This window comes from Lepisosteus oculatus, chromosome 25, assembly GCF_040954835.1.
Source record: "Lepisosteus oculatus isolate fLepOcu1 chromosome 25, fLepOcu1.hap2, whole genome shotgun sequence".
Lineage (NCBI taxonomy): Eukaryota > Metazoa > Chordata > Actinopteri > Semionotiformes > Lepisosteidae > Lepisosteus > Lepisosteus oculatus.
Genome location: NC_090720.1, coordinates 2,944,189 through 2,958,746, shown reverse-complemented (window position 1 = coordinate 2,958,746; position 14,558 = coordinate 2,944,189). Strand labels below are relative to the sequence as shown.

The following is a 14,558-nucleotide window of genomic DNA, read 5'->3' as shown; positions in this document are numbered from 1 at the left end:
ATGTTTTCTTGCCTTCTTTCAGGTTTTTTTAAAGGGCTGTTTTGCAAAGATATTTTACAGAAATATTCTTTTAAGTTGTTGCTCATTTTTCAGCTTAGTTTATTTCTACTTGGACATGAGCTTAGTGATTTTTTTTTTTGATGGGAGACATGCTTAAAACATCACTTTCCCTGAAAAATGGTGTGGATCTACATGGAGAAGTGAGTGGCTTTTCCTCTGCATATGTGAACACAAAATTAACAGTAAGTGGCCTGAAACACTTGGCTTCGTTGGAATGCTGATTCACAATAAGATCCCTTCCTGTCCTTCTCTTCCAGAACTGAAGAATGAATAGTTCATCCAGCTCTAACATCACTCCCACACGGCCTGACTTAGACATAAATCACAGAAGTAAACACTTTGGCATTGTGGTTCCAGAATTAAACCTTTTAAGATATTTGGTCAGAGTTCAGAATGTTTTTTTTTAAATCCATTTGTTTTCAGCCTTTGTTTCTCATTAAATGGACAAGTCAGAAAATGCTGAACACCAAACCAAACCACATAACAAATATTCTGCGTTGACAAGTACTGGGAAAAGAAGGCTCTGTGTGGGGGAGGAGGGGCGGGTTTTGTTAGCTCATCTTGCCCAGTGTGTTGGAGGTATGGCATAGGGTGACAGCAGTCCAGTTAGAATCGAACCCGGACCCGCCAGGAGAAGCTGGTAAGGACCTTGTTGTTCTTCCGTACAATGCAAGTGTAGGTGCCCTCATTTATGGCATTGGCAACGATGCTGATGTGGTCATCTTTGAGGGAGATGTACCCAGGGTAGGAATATTCCAGGAGCTCCCCATCCTTGTACCAGCTGTGGAGGAAAGCCAGGAATAGTATCTTTGCCTCACCTTCATCTTGCTCAGGGAAAAAATAATTCAATTGTACAGAAAGGAAAGTGTGGTTGATTTCCAAGTAGTGCCTATGGCATTTGTGATGGCAGCACTGCCAACTTCCAGCCAGGTCTCAGAAAGTGAGCTAGGGGCTGGGTCTGGTGAGTACTGGGTTCTAAAGGATACAAGACTGACGCTGCAGATGCTGTTGCAGACCACCTGGGGTGAACTCTGCTCTCGACAGGAAATCAGTGCCCCAGAATGCCTACTGTGGCTACTGTACTGTAAGAGGTTGTTGTTGTTATTTAAAGACCCCATAGCACTGTGTTAGTAAGACTAGGGCTGTAAACCGCCATTCTTGGATTGAACTATCTAACCCATCTCAAGATCCCCCCTTACTTCAGCAGGCAAAGCAATTGCTTCTCTACCTGATCTGCTGAGTTCTGGGGCTGCTGGAGCACAGGGGCTGCTGCACTTCAGAAGGGGGTGAAGGGACTCCCCTGGTGTACATACAGGGCTTTGGGATGAAAGTGCTACATAAATGCAAATTATTTTTTGGAATTTTTTGGAATTTTGTCTTCTGAGTGTATTTTATTGTGCCCAGATAAGAAAAAAAAACACAAAAGATGGAATTCAAATGATAAGTAGTAGCACATTTTAAACAGTGTATTATCCTCAGAATTCATGAGGGGATTTTACTAACACAGAATGACGTGAGAGAGAGCAGGATTATTTAGAGAACCACTTCAGCCTCCCCGCAGTGAGACCCTTCAGTTAATAAAAAAGATTGACTTACTAGACTTTGCCTTTCTTTGCAGCAACTTTCTTCCCACAGCGGAAGGTGAGCTTCCTGCCCTCTGGGACCAGCTTGTTCTTAGTCCTGGGAGGAACTGGAGTAGGAGCCAGCGTGGGAAAGGGGAATTCTGGGAAAGGAGTGAAATAAAATGAGCGTTTCGTAAAGAACACTAGCCAGGTAAGCAGGAAGGTACCCACACCCCCTCTGCTTTGCTCTTTGGCTGACCTGTAGGCAACCTTCTTTTATAGAGGAGTAAATGTTTTCTTCTCCAAATGATATTTCAAATATGAAAAACGTTCTTGGCTCTCGCAGATCTCTTTTAGATCTAGTATTGCCAACTTTAGCAGCTTTTAAAATCCCTCAGGAAAAAAAAAACGCTCTGCTCCTTGCTAGAGGCTTAACTGATGAATAAACTCATAATGAACCCTAAACTGAAACCTTTCAAAATCTATTTTTGCAGACGGATCATTTACTGTTTCAATCTTTGTCTTCCTTCACATTTGCACACAAGACATGTGAGGAAGGATTCACATTTAGAAAAGGTTTGAACTTGGCACACCAAGTTTGGATTCATGTGTTTTTATCTGTATTATTATTTTTAGGAATTTATAAAAAACAATGACTGACCTGATGCAGGTTATATAACAATTTAAAAGCCGTAGTTCATCTGGATTTCAGTGCTGGATATTTTCCGCCTGCCACTGTCAATAGTTAATCAGAATTCAGTGAGCACTGCACTATAATTTTATTTTATTCAAAAGTATAGTATTTTTTTCTGAAGCCAAAGCAAATCTAGAGCTGACCCCTCTGTGCTGAAATAACTAGAGCCCACAAGCCACAGCCTCAAATTCCAATTGTTTGTAGTCACTGGAATTTTCCAGAGCAACATGGACTCTCCTAATCAACAATGACAAACAGATTACAGACTCTGTTTTTTCTTGATTCAGATTTTCCCATTTGTTTTGCCCCTGATGAAAACAAAATGGCACCTACTGTACCCACAACAATTAGGTAAAAATAAAATTTGTCTCCAGAGGGAAACTCTCAGGAGAGGTATTCTGCTCCATCTTACTTTCCCCGATAGAAAAGGCCTAACTTGGAGGCATTGATACAGCATCTGCCAGAGGAGTGTGAAAGGGGAGCAGCAGGACTCTCTCACTGCAGTGCAACCACAGGAACCAGATATTCTGTTTGCACTATAACAGACACTGCTGCCCGTACCATAGCAGAAATCACAGCTGGACGGACACTGTCTCTGCATCAGTTTTCTCTTGCTGTCGCAGTATCCCTTCCGAGCCCAGGACGGGCAGATGAATAACCTGTCCAAACAACCTGATTGAGTCCAAAAAGAGAACAAAAACAGTTTTGTTATTTAAAACAGAAAAACCGTCAGATTCGTGTTTACTGGTGCTATTCTCAAACTGCAATATACAGTATTAATAGGTAATGAACAGTGTCAGTAAGCTGTAGTAATTTACTGTATCTTGGTTAATCATTTGTTTTATGTTTATTAACAAAAGTCAGATTGTTATAATGCAGGAATATTAGTACATAACAGAATATTAAGAGCTTGTTGTGTACAGTACTTCTAAACATTATTTGCAATACTTAGTGTGGCTGTTCAGAGCTGGAAGAAACAATGATCTCTGACATTTATGTGATTCGTTTTAACATTTTAAATATTCCATTTGACCTACAAATATCTTAATTTTGACCCAACACTTGAGATTAGGGAACTACCTAATGAGCTACAAAAAACATGGTGTCTCATCCGAAGAAGGTTCCACAGCTGAAACATTGTGTTTGTTTTCTTCTCTTTTCAGCATGGAATAAACCTTAGCTTGTTCCATTACCACAGGATATTTACGATGCTGCTTGTTCATGTGTCACTTTAATAAACATCAGACAGACATGAAATGGTTATCAGATTCACGTCCATTCCATCAATTGTAGCACTGCTTCTCCCTGTAGCCTCACAGGTGTGGACGTAGGTCTTTTTAACGTCTTCCCTTTAACGGACTGGAATGTCCCAGTCACCGCGAAGCTGGTCCTATGAGAGCCCACACTCTTACTTCAGCCTGCTCTGAAGCCAGCGGATTCGATTTGGAAGGGAACTCCACCCCAGGGAGTGCTCTCGACTGGATGTGAGCCAGGACAGGATACTTGCAAGTAACTGGAGGAGCCTTTTCTTTCCTGAGTCAAATACCATATACACATTCTTCAAAAAGAGCACGCTCCTTGTCATACTTAACATAGGGACACCCTTCCCCCCAGTAAAACACAGAAAGAACGGGTACCTCTGTGCTGTGACTGGTAAAGCAGTGTTCAAGCTGACAATGGAGCAACGCGAGATTCACCTGCTCCTTCCTGCCTGTGCTGGAACTCACCGTACAGCCGGTGGAGGCCCCAGACGTCATCTTGAGTGATGAACTTCTTCCCCGTGAGCGTGGCGTTGAGGTGCATGATGGCCTTGGGGTTGAGGGAGTGCATCAGGCCCAGGGCGTGGCCGATCTCGTGGGCCGCTACGTGCACCAGGTCCGTCAGCCACACCCCTGCCGGCGGAAACGCAGGCCAATCACGCTTTGAGCAGCCCCGGGTTAAACCCGCCCCCCTGCCCCGCCCCCACCTGCCCCAGGTATAAAAAATGCTAAAAGCACAGCTGAGTGCCCTGCGGCAGAATAAGAAACTGCTGCAGTTCTACTGAGAACAGATGCATGCAACGCTTTACAGACTAGACAGCAGAATGTATTAGTGGAACGAAGAGTGATGCACATTGCCGTTGTGTCCATCTACACTTTCATCTCCTCACGGTTCAGCTTTAATCACCTCCCAGCTTTGGATGAACCTGGACTCTTCACTGACTCCCTTCTATTTACCCAACAAAAATACCAATTATTTTATGATGTTTCCGTTAAGGTTTACTTGAAGGTAGTGTAGCATGTCACCCCCCCCGAACAGTGCCCATTAGGCGCAGTACAGCGGCCCGGTTATTTCTCCTGCTCCCTGCAGGCTGCTGGCAGTGACAGGTACTTTTCTTCCAGCTGAAGCGCATGTTCCCCAGGACCCAGTACTCGTGGTCGTCGAAGTGGATCTCCCCCGTGGGGGGGAAGAAGGCGTGGGCCAGCTCCCCTGTTATGCCGTCGAAGCAGTGGTGCAGGTAGGACCGCAGGCAGTCCGTGTGGTTGATGGGGTAAAATCCTGCGGGATTGTGGGAGGAAAAAGACGCGTCGCTGATAAAACTCTGGAGGAAATAAATGCACGGCCCTCAGTCGCCTCAGTCTCGTTCTGACATAAAACCGAGTAACACTCAAGGGGCTGTCTAAACCTGCATACGTGGACATTCAGGGTGCAGGATGGGCTTGAACTGGCTGACTGGGGTCCAGTTTCCACAAAGCACTGGCCAGGCAGGACTGTCCTCTGCTTTAGCAGTGAGACAGCCTGAAACTCCGAATGGGTGGGCATAAAATACAACTGTTCATTCTAAGATTTTAAAACAAAACAAGCTGTGGATGCTGAAATTGACACTAAATGTGGCAGAATATTCTCATTTTTGACAGTTTTAAGCGACTTGTAAAAGCTGCAAGGACAGTGCTCGGTTTGCCACTTGAGAAGGGTTTGTGCTTTAGGTGCTACGCCATCACACGGCTGGAAGGCTTCAGTAGCGCAGTGGTGTGACAGCGTCGGGCGGCTCACGGCACACTCCCACACACCCCACCTATCTTAATGTCAGCCTCCTGGTCAGCGGGCACCTCTCTGAAGCTGAAGGGCGAGACGTCGCCCCACATGCTGAAGGCCTTGGCCATCGCCTTGTGGGTGTCGCTGGCATTTATCAGGTTTCTGGGGAAAGACAGCAACCTGCCCAGAGAGGATACAGGAAGATGCACACTTACAGTTTTCTCTGCAGGTCCTCTATCATTCAAAAACAAAAAACTGTTATCTCTGGCGGTTTTGTAAAGAAAAGGACCTCGACAGGTTTCCTGATAATGATTTCAAAACTATTCCATAGTTGTTATGCCTCTGCTGTTGAATTTAAGAGACTGCTGCTTAGAATTTATAAACTACAGCCCTTTGTAAACCAGATATTAAATGTTTCTCATATGATTCTCAGCATAAAAGATGTCTGATAAAACATAAATTCCTTGAGATAATTAACCATTTAGGGAGTTGCATTTCTGGAGAACATTTCCGATTAATAACGTTTATACCCCCAGTTTATCAATCACAACGTTAGTGAGTGCTTTTGGAAAACCCAGCAGGACGCACAGAGAAACAGGTCGTGCGCTTCTTACTTGTAAGTGAGCTTGAATTTGTCCCATTTCAGCTTCTCTGGAGTGAGTGTGTAGCGTTTGTTCCGGGAGAGACGGAGCAATCGTGAATGGGCTTCCTTTCCAATTCCAATTACTAAGATACTGGAGGGTTGAGCTTCTTCCTTGGACAAAAAAAACCAAGGTGAACCAAACAGAAATTCCTAGATATACAAGAAATTGTATATGGCCAATAATGTGATCTTATCTTACTACAGTATAAGAGAGCAACTGGATCTTTAGTGCCAGTTAAGGGGTTAACCCAGCAGCGGGCGCTGGTGAGACACTCCAGATACACGCAGGAATGCGTGAATATCGCACAGGCAGGAGGTCATTGGACAGCTGGACCTGCCGGCCTCGACGTCAACTGCCCCTACGCAAGGTTTAGGCAGATAGCAGTCCAGGTCGATCCTCTCTGGCCGGGGTGGCACTGAGCAACGGCGTCTCACGCTCTTAGTTCAGGGAGTTTAGTTTAGGAGTGAACGGCTTAGGAGGGGGGAGAGACTCGTAGATCCAGCTGGCTTTAGGTTACCGAGGTGCAGGTGGAGCTCTCGGCAGAGTAGCAGCCTCGGTCGCTTTCCGTGTCGGGATGCCGGTAAAAAGGGAAACGGTTAAGGAACGGAATCGGCCGGGTGAGGAGATTACCACTGCTCCTCTACATCACCGTACAGGAAGGTAATGAATAAGGTGGCAATGTGACACGTTTTCCCCCATGCTCGGCTGTCATGCAGGATCTCTTACAGCCTGCTAGACTCGAAACCGACGCACATAAAGCCTGTAAACTTGCTAAATCGAAGAAGAACTCAAAAGCAAAGCTTATGCGCCGAAACAAAACTTGGTTTTCAGTGTGTTAAAAGGCAGGCTAGAGTACAGAGTAAACACTTTCTTTCATCTGAGCTAGGGATGATTTGGGGTGACAGATTTGCTTGTACTATTTTGTTTAGCTATTTTTTTGGAAGATTAAAACGGGCATTGAAAGACCACAAAGAATTTTTTTGGCGCTGTTTCTTTTTTTTTTTGTTTGTTTTTGCCAGGGACCATGTTGTACATTTTGTCTTTAAAAAAAAACCCCAAACATTCTTATTCTTGCTTCATCTCTGAGTATAATTCCTTCTGAAATAGCTGTTAGGTGGGTGGAGGAGGGGAAGGAAGGGTGAACATTTTTTCTCAGTTTTGCAATAAAAATAAAAAGAGACATACTGACAATGGGAGCTCACAGACTAACATAAAGGGTTAACTCTGCGCTTGAAGGGAAGAGAAATTGTCAGCCCATAGGGTCAGTGATGGTGCTAGCAAGGTTTACCTTCGAGACTGGTTCTGCGAAACCAGTGCTTGTGTCGGCTCAGGACTTTCACTCTCCTTTCGAAACTAGATTTGAGCCCTCCTCAACCTCACATATTATTGCCATAGAAACGAATCAGCAGCTCTGGGCTGTTTCAAAAGCTGCAGGTCATGCTTTAGATACATCAGCCTTGCAGGCATCCCAGTCATCTCCAGTTTTCATTTTCTTGGCTGTATCTTGTCTCTTTTCACCTCCCCTTGTCCTCTTGCTTAATCGTCCGAAGCCTTACAACACCTTGTTTTTTCCTTCAGAACAGACGACTCCAAGGGCATTGCTTCAAAAATAAAAGCAAAGCTCGGGAGTCAAACTCAACAGTTCCAACGCAGAGTAGCATCTATCTGTGACCATTTTTTTATTACTTTTCAGTCATGTAGCACTAGATCCCCCCCAAAGGTGCCCCTGTTTGAAAGCTAAGAAGGCCTCTCTTCCAGGAAGTGTCTGGGGGTGTATTCATTTCTACTTTTTGACTTTACTTCACATTATCATCAAGGTTCACAAACCAGGTCCCACACAAAGCATTCACAGCACCCGAAACTGCATAAATATTGCATCTGAGAGAAGCTTATTTTTATTTTGGGAGCAGAGGAGGGTGTTTTGTGTGAGGAGGGGTGGAATTTGGCAGTGGTGAAAATAAAAGCAAACTTTATCAATGCAGGAAAAGAGATTTTCCTGGGACACCCTCTCCCGTATTTCCTGTTCCTTTCTCTACCACTGGTAGTCCTCAGTCCTCTGGAAGTTTTCCAGATCCTCACAGTCATAGTTTAACTTGATCAGGCTGTTCTCTTTCCTCCATGGCTATTGTTGAAAGAGAAAAGTGTATAAAGGGTAAGTCTTCAGACGGTAATCAGGTTTTTTATTAAAATATTAAGTTTGAGAAAATGTGTATTTAAATCTCAAAATCATTTTTAAATTTCATAAAAAGGGACACTATAGGAATGGTCTAAATACTGTACCTTTCTACTTACAACATCATGCAAAACCACACTCACTGAAAAGCTTTGTTAGAATATCTTGATTTTATAAGAGAAAGTGGTGAATTAATAATGGCAGAAACAGTTTTTTCAGAAACCTCAAGATCTGCAAGAGCCAGAGAGAGCTATGTCTATAGCCGGACTTGAAATTAATAAACAAATGAATAAAAATTATTAAAAATGTATTAAACAAACCATACATCCTTCAAATCTATCCCCTATTAACCCATACTGAAAACAAAACTGCCCGGCTTTGTAGTTCAGAGCTCTCTCCTCTGTGTGGACTGAAACACAATAGCTTCTCTCTCTGACACCAGTGAAGCTTCATTTGAATATCAATATGCAATGAGTCTCCTTCTTTTATGGATTTTTCTTGTCAACCTACTAGAACTAATGGAATCTGTCACTTGTTTTCTTTTAGATTAGAAACAAACTTGACAGGTATCAGTTTTTTGTTCCCTTTTCTACCATCACAGCTCTCAATGACTTTATTTGCTAAGCTGTAGAAAATGATCCTTAACAGCTAGTGATTTAGATGTTTAAAACCTGTTTTAAAAAGCCCCTTCCATTGTATTAAGACAATACCCGTTCCTAGTACAGCTGATGATTATAAGGCCTGATTTCAGACGGTTAAAATATCTCCAGTACTGTAAGAAAAAGAAATCCGTGTATATAATTTGCATTCCTGTAATGCTTCCAGATTTGTTCTCCAAGAATACTTAAGAGCAATGCCAAGAACTGAGGCCCAGACACATTCTCTGGCTAGCAGAGAAGGACCTTTAGGGAAGTCAGGAGTCCTCCAATACTGTTAGGCTGATAGCAGAGATCGGGGAACAGAGCAACAGGCGACCGCAGCTCTCCCCTTCAATACTACACACGTTCTGTACAAATACAGGCTCAGGACACGCTGGGGGCTCTGCACCAGGGCCTCGTCCGTGCTGTGCTCCGTTTTGCAATCCCGCCCCGCGGCCTGGTGGAGCTCTCTCCAGTGCTTCCCTGGGAAAAGGGGCTGAGATGGAAAAGGTGTTTGAATTCCAAGATGAGCTGAGCAGAGGCTGCTAGCCGAAACTGTATTTCCTGTTCTCCTTCTGGGATCCGCCACCGCCGTATGGTTTAGTTCCCAGCCAGTGCACTCCCAGTCACAGGCTTTTTTTTTTTTATCGAGAGCTATTGTTCGATTGTGTTTTAACCCTGTGAATGATTTTAATCCGCGGCTCGAGACGCAGCCTAGACCACACAGAGCCAGGCAACTGTGGCTTCAGATTGGAGCTCCCAAGCCACAGTGTTTGCACACGATGTGTGATACTCTGCTAAATCACCGTGGTGTACTTGTGAAGGAGCCTCTTCCTCTGTTTTCATTTACAGGTTCAAGACCTTCTGTTCTTGAGAAGAGGTGGGAGTGAAGCTAGCTCCGCTAAGCTCTACCCGTGCCACAGCACAATCTTCCCATTTCGAATAATTACAGCCACAGTTTTAAATCCAATCCTGTCTTGGGATGTTGAATAAGCTATGGATTTCCTCATACATCATTCGCTATTGTCCTGAAACAAATAAACCTTTTTTTTTTAAAAAAACTGCTACTTTTAAAAAAAACTCCAGTACACCTGCATACTCTGCTACAGAAGGTAGCACTAGCATTAACAACAAAACAGCCCCCTTAGTTTTTTTAATTCCCAAGCGCTTGTTTTTTGTATATTTTACAATATTATATATAATTGTATATTTTACAAAATATACAAACATGTTATCAACATAACAAGGCAGGCAAAACAATATTTTGTAAATAAAATGTTCAAAATAAAACAATATGAGGTTCACCTACTACAGCGTGGATGCATGTGTTTGAAAGGCTATGGGTTTCTTAGACTTCATCTGTTATTGTTCACGTTTGCGCAAGACACTTCTCAAAGCGCTCTGATGTGAATCTCCGGATTCAAAAAACTGCTCAGAAGTCAGCTTTCCCGACCAAAGGATTAAGAAAAGAAGCCTGCAATGGAAATTTGCCAAAGCGCCGTAACTGAGAGCGTATTCAAGTTTTTCCGTAGGCTATGACATTTCCCGAGCTGAGAGATAGTAAAAACTGTTTCTGTCTTTGTGGGTCCAATTGAAGGAACGTTTTGTATTCGGCGCAGGCTTGTAAGACTTCAAATACGTTGTGCTTCTATCACATGGATGGCTGAAAAACGATTCTGCTCAGATGGGTGTCCCTAATCTAACCCAGTATTTTACTCTTGAAGCCGAAATAAGAGCTCCCGAGCCATCAGCTGACTTAATACATGCTCAGGCTATGTGGTATTTAGAAGTGCAGTCGGGTTACACACGTGTGTGCCTTGTATCACTCCATCTCCTTTACAGGGGAAGTGCTGTACATACAGTAGATCTGATCCTTCCTACTGCTTGCTAAGGAGAAGCAGCCTCGAGGTTGAAGGGGAATTAACTTGATCCCGAAAAGACACACCGTCCTAAATTTCCAAGCGAGTGTTAGTACGGTAACTTGCGCAATTGCGAAAATTAGATGACACAACCTTTACACAGAATCGGCTGCCGCAGGGATAAATGGCGAATTTGAGACACCCCAGGCTACAAAATACCACAAGACACCGCTCTCGGGGTCTTCCTCAAAGACACTGCCAAACTATCGGGTGACAATTTACTGCATAGTGACTAAACCATCTCTCGCTCTTTGGAGCAAAGACGTTGACCATTTTCTGTTTTATTTTAAGTCTCCCAGTTCTCATCGCCTTGCAGTAGAGAAAAGACTGCTTTGTCAGCAAGGTAACTTACAAGGCTTTGAACTCGGTCTCCGCTCAAGCGTGGCAACTTTGGAGCAAGATGAGAGAAGTACGGAAACGTGCAAGGGACACACCCTACCTCATTCCTCCAGGTAGGCAAAGCTGTGGTTTCCTGCATCACTGCAAACATGACCGCGACACTCAACAACGGCACCACGAAGTGCAGAACACTGCGGTCGCCTTTCAGACTGTGTTTGAACAGACCACACTCCATCGTGGCAGTGCTACTACCTCCACAAGCTTTTCCTTTAAAGAAAGCAGTTTATCCAGCATTTACCATGACTCTCTCAGCATTTTCTTTGGCAACTTGACAGGTGCTTTTATTGCATTCAAACCGTGCTGGTCTGGGACGGTCCGAAAAGCACAGCTTCACTGCCTAAATATCCCGCGACTCCTCGATAATTCTGCAGCCTGCCGTTCTCTGCATTGACTGCTGCTGCTGCCGCCTGGCTACCTCGCAGTCAGCCCAGTGGTATCACATTACTGTAAATTGAGGTCAGAGCTTGTCAAAATGCACTCAAACGGAAACCAGCTGGGCCCTTCCTCGTCTCAGCTCAGTTTTTGAAACTTTTTTCTTCTTCTTCAGATTTCAGATTGAAACCTCCGGCTTTCAGGATGATGACGACCACCGGAGTGGAACATGGGGAATATCGGTTAAGCTTTGTAAAATACAGTATATATACTCACACATACCATAGGTTAAAATACATTTTGCATCCCACTGTTGGTTCCTTTAAGATAGACAAAGCTTTAAACAATTACATGTCGAAATTAAATCGTTAAGAATTGTACTACTGGCACACTCCTTGATTTGAGTAAAATGTAAGGTTCAGATGGAAAATAAAAGGGACTTTCTTTGGGAACTGCATATATATTATGAAAGACAAACCATATGCTCTTTTCATGCAGAGAAATTAGCAGGGCCATCAGGTGACATTTTTAAGTAAATAGTGTGCGGGTAGCAGGAGAAGAGCAGCCAGCAAAAACAGTTGCCACGGCAACACAGCGGCTGTGGGTCTCCAGTCTCAGCTGAGCGATTTTTTCTATCCGTCCTCAGAGCTCCACAGCAGAAATTAGCTCTGAAATACAATTACTCCATTTGTCCAGTACGGAGGCGGCAGAGACAATGCCATGCCGCACTCTTACTGGCTCAGTTGAATAGCAAATTAAGTTTGGGAGTTCGATTAGTTACATTTTCTGCAGATTTTTAATCGCTTTTCTGGTATTGTGCATGTAATTAGTCCAGCGTGCCTGTACCGAGTACGGAGGAGGAAATGCAGTGATGGCTAGATTAGCGCTCAGCGTCCAGGCTGAGCACAAAACCTTTCTTCCACGAGCAAGTGAATCTAGTAGGTAGTGAAATGGGCGGACGGAGGCGAAAAACCTCCTAAGACATTTTCACCTATTTACTCCACCCCCCACACACCCACCCAAAAAAGATTTCGTGGTCAAACCTTTTCTTTATTTTTGCATTTCATTCTGTAGCTCTATGACTAAGACTATGGAATGGCTTGTTGTATTACAAATTCGTGGCGTCATAGGAAGCTCTTATGCTCATGTTATTTCATTCTAAGAACTACAATTAATTTCTGATCCATTATTAACCGATTCATGAAAGTAAGGACGATTAGAAGCGAGGAGAGTTCGCTTGGTCTCTAGAAGCTGATTGTTCCGAGAATCCGGGTATTCAACAACAACAACAACAACAACAACAACAACAAGACACCCACTACTCTTTGTGTAAAGTCGCCCCTGCCGTCCTCCGTTTTACGATGGACGTCCCGTCTTAATGGAGGTTGTTTGGTAAGGATGACAACGAACAAGTTCAATCAGACCCAGCTGTGAGTAATTAGCAATCACCCCTGACGCAATTTCCTTCACCGAAACACGACAATGTACTTCTCTCCCTCGCATACAGTACATCTTTTTGCATCCCACCTCTGCAGCTGGCCCCTTGGTCACCCCCACTCTCCTCGTTCTGTGGCCAGGAGGTCAGCCCTCAGGTAAGCAGGTTAAGCCAAATTTTGACTAAGCACTCGATAATCCTTCAGCACACTTAATTCTGGGGTGGTGTTAGTTCTAGTGGCCTGGGAGATAAAACATATCGACTGACGACGTCGTCTACGTTATCGTACAGGCTCTTGGACGAGTAAGGTTTTTTTAGTAAGTAAATAAGAAACATTCGCCGTGGGATTCAGGAGAAGAAAATTTTCCAGCTCCATTACGAATAAAGACTCATCCATTCCAGCCGGGTGATCCTGGGGTGAAACTCTCAAATTTATAGATATTAGTAAGTGACACATTTGGCTTTTTTACTGAATAATAACAGTAATGTTATGAAACAGTGTGTTCCTGCTATTAATTAACTAGGCTGGAAGCCTAATAGTATTGGAATCCTGTCAGTATTGAGTCAAATGGGCTGCATTCATATCAGTGATTTCTGTTTTTACAAGCTAAACGAGAGGGGAAAAAACTTATCATTCTGAATTTTTTTGAGCTACTTGAGTTAAATCATGTTTGTGTTTCGGAGTGAGATTTTAAAATAACTAAAAAAACATCAACACTGTCATCAACTATGTTCATTCAACTCTTTAAAAGAAAAAAAAACGATCAATACTTTTTGTTTACAGTTAAGGCCTGAATGCATAAATAAACACTATACGTTAAAATTAATTTTAGATTACTTTGTCACTCTGGAGAATAATTAACGTTGGGTTTTGAGCTGTGTGGATCTTTGTAATATTAAATTAATAATAATAATAAAACGTAGACATGTTACTTAACATAATATATATATATTATAATATAAACTAAATACGAAGGGGTTCAAATAACCAGCTGCGTCAGCAGGCGTAGGATGCAAAGGAACAAGTAAAGGTTTATTCCTGCTGAAAAGAGAAGAAAAACCCAACGTTTCGGCTGTGGAGCCCTTTTCGCGTTAATGTTCCGTAAGCATTTCATGTGCTTGTCTCGTTGTAATACACAGACATGACCACTAGATGGCCGCACAATATGGCAGAATGCATGAATGTGCAGTTCTGTGGTTGCTGAACCTTACTTTATAATACAGTTAGGTTTCTCTATCTATATTATCTATTTCTTAATCTTAAAACGCTTCGGTGTTATTTATTAAAATGTAGAGTATTGACATCTTCACTGTCTTTGCTTTAATAATTAAAAAAAAAGATGCTGATAGGACCGATGGTTATTCCAAACTGGTCAGTGTTACTAGCCTGTGGAGTTATCATTGATTTCTTATTTACAGATCATTTTAATTAATTGCTTTTATCAATCTTTTCAAACATGGAATCAAAGCTCATCTGCTGCATACTGAATTGCTTACACTTGAAATTGAAATTAAAGTTTGTAAATAGAAAAAAAATATTTATAATTAAGGTTTACACAGCTGTAAAAAGTAAGTTGCTTTGGATGAAAGTGTCAACCAATTAAACAAGCTACAGTCACCAGGCTCTTGACTTATTTTCTCAATAAC

At 42.9% G+C, this 14,558-nt stretch overlaps 1 protein-coding gene and 1 long non-coding RNA gene across 4 annotated transcripts; one reads left to right on the top strand and one right to left on the bottom strand.

Annotated features, from left to right (window-relative positions):
• Positions 1–436: 436 nt before the first annotated feature.
• On the bottom strand, positions 437–11,595 carry mmp23ba (matrix metallopeptidase 23ba). Of its 3 annotated transcripts, none has more exons than XM_006642080.3 (8): positions 11,145–11,595; positions 5,946–6,085; positions 5,372–5,511; positions 4,687–4,854; positions 4,044–4,208; positions 2,878–2,988; positions 1,657–1,783; positions 437–841 (listed from the first exon to the last, which is right to left on the bottom strand). In XM_006642080.3, the coding sequence occupies exons 1-8, from the start codon at positions 11,277–11,279 to the stop codon at positions 667–669; spliced, it is 1,161 nt and encodes a 386-aa protein (XP_006642143.1). In that variant the 5' UTR covers positions 11,280–11,595; the 3' UTR covers positions 437–666. The 3 variants fall into 3 exon arrangements, with proteins under 3 accessions (XP_006642143.1, XP_015192540.1, XP_015192539.1); XM_015337054.2 differs by having other exon boundaries at positions 11,343–11,593; XM_015337053.2 differs by lacking the exon at positions 11,145–11,595 and adding an exon at positions 10,096–10,538 and having other exon boundaries at positions 5,946–6,081.
• Positions 6,419–12,662, top strand: LOC138225105 (uncharacterized). The gene is made up of 3 exons (XR_011183683.1): positions 6,419–6,635; positions 10,997–11,157; positions 11,652–12,662. It is a non-coding gene; the product is annotated as an uncharacterized lncRNA (long non-coding RNA).
• The last annotated feature ends 1,896 nt before the right edge of the window (positions 12,663–14,558 follow it).

What these genes read in the sequence shown, in the direction of transcription:
- mmp23ba (XM_006642080.3), bottom strand. Translation starts at nt 11,279, where the DNA reads ATGGAGTGTGGTCTGTTCAAACACAGTCTGAAAGGCGACCGCAGTGTT. An exon ending in TGCCTACCTGGAGGAATGAG is followed by an intron (nt 6,086 to 11,144) that starts GTAGGGTGTGTC and finishes TTTTTGTCCAAG; the next exon opens with GAAGAAGCTCAACCCTCCAG. An exon ending in GCGCTTCAGCTGGAAGAAAA is followed by an intron (nt 4,209 to 4,686) that starts GTACCTGTCACT and finishes TTCCGCCGGCAG; the next exon opens with GGGTGTGGCTGACGGACCTG.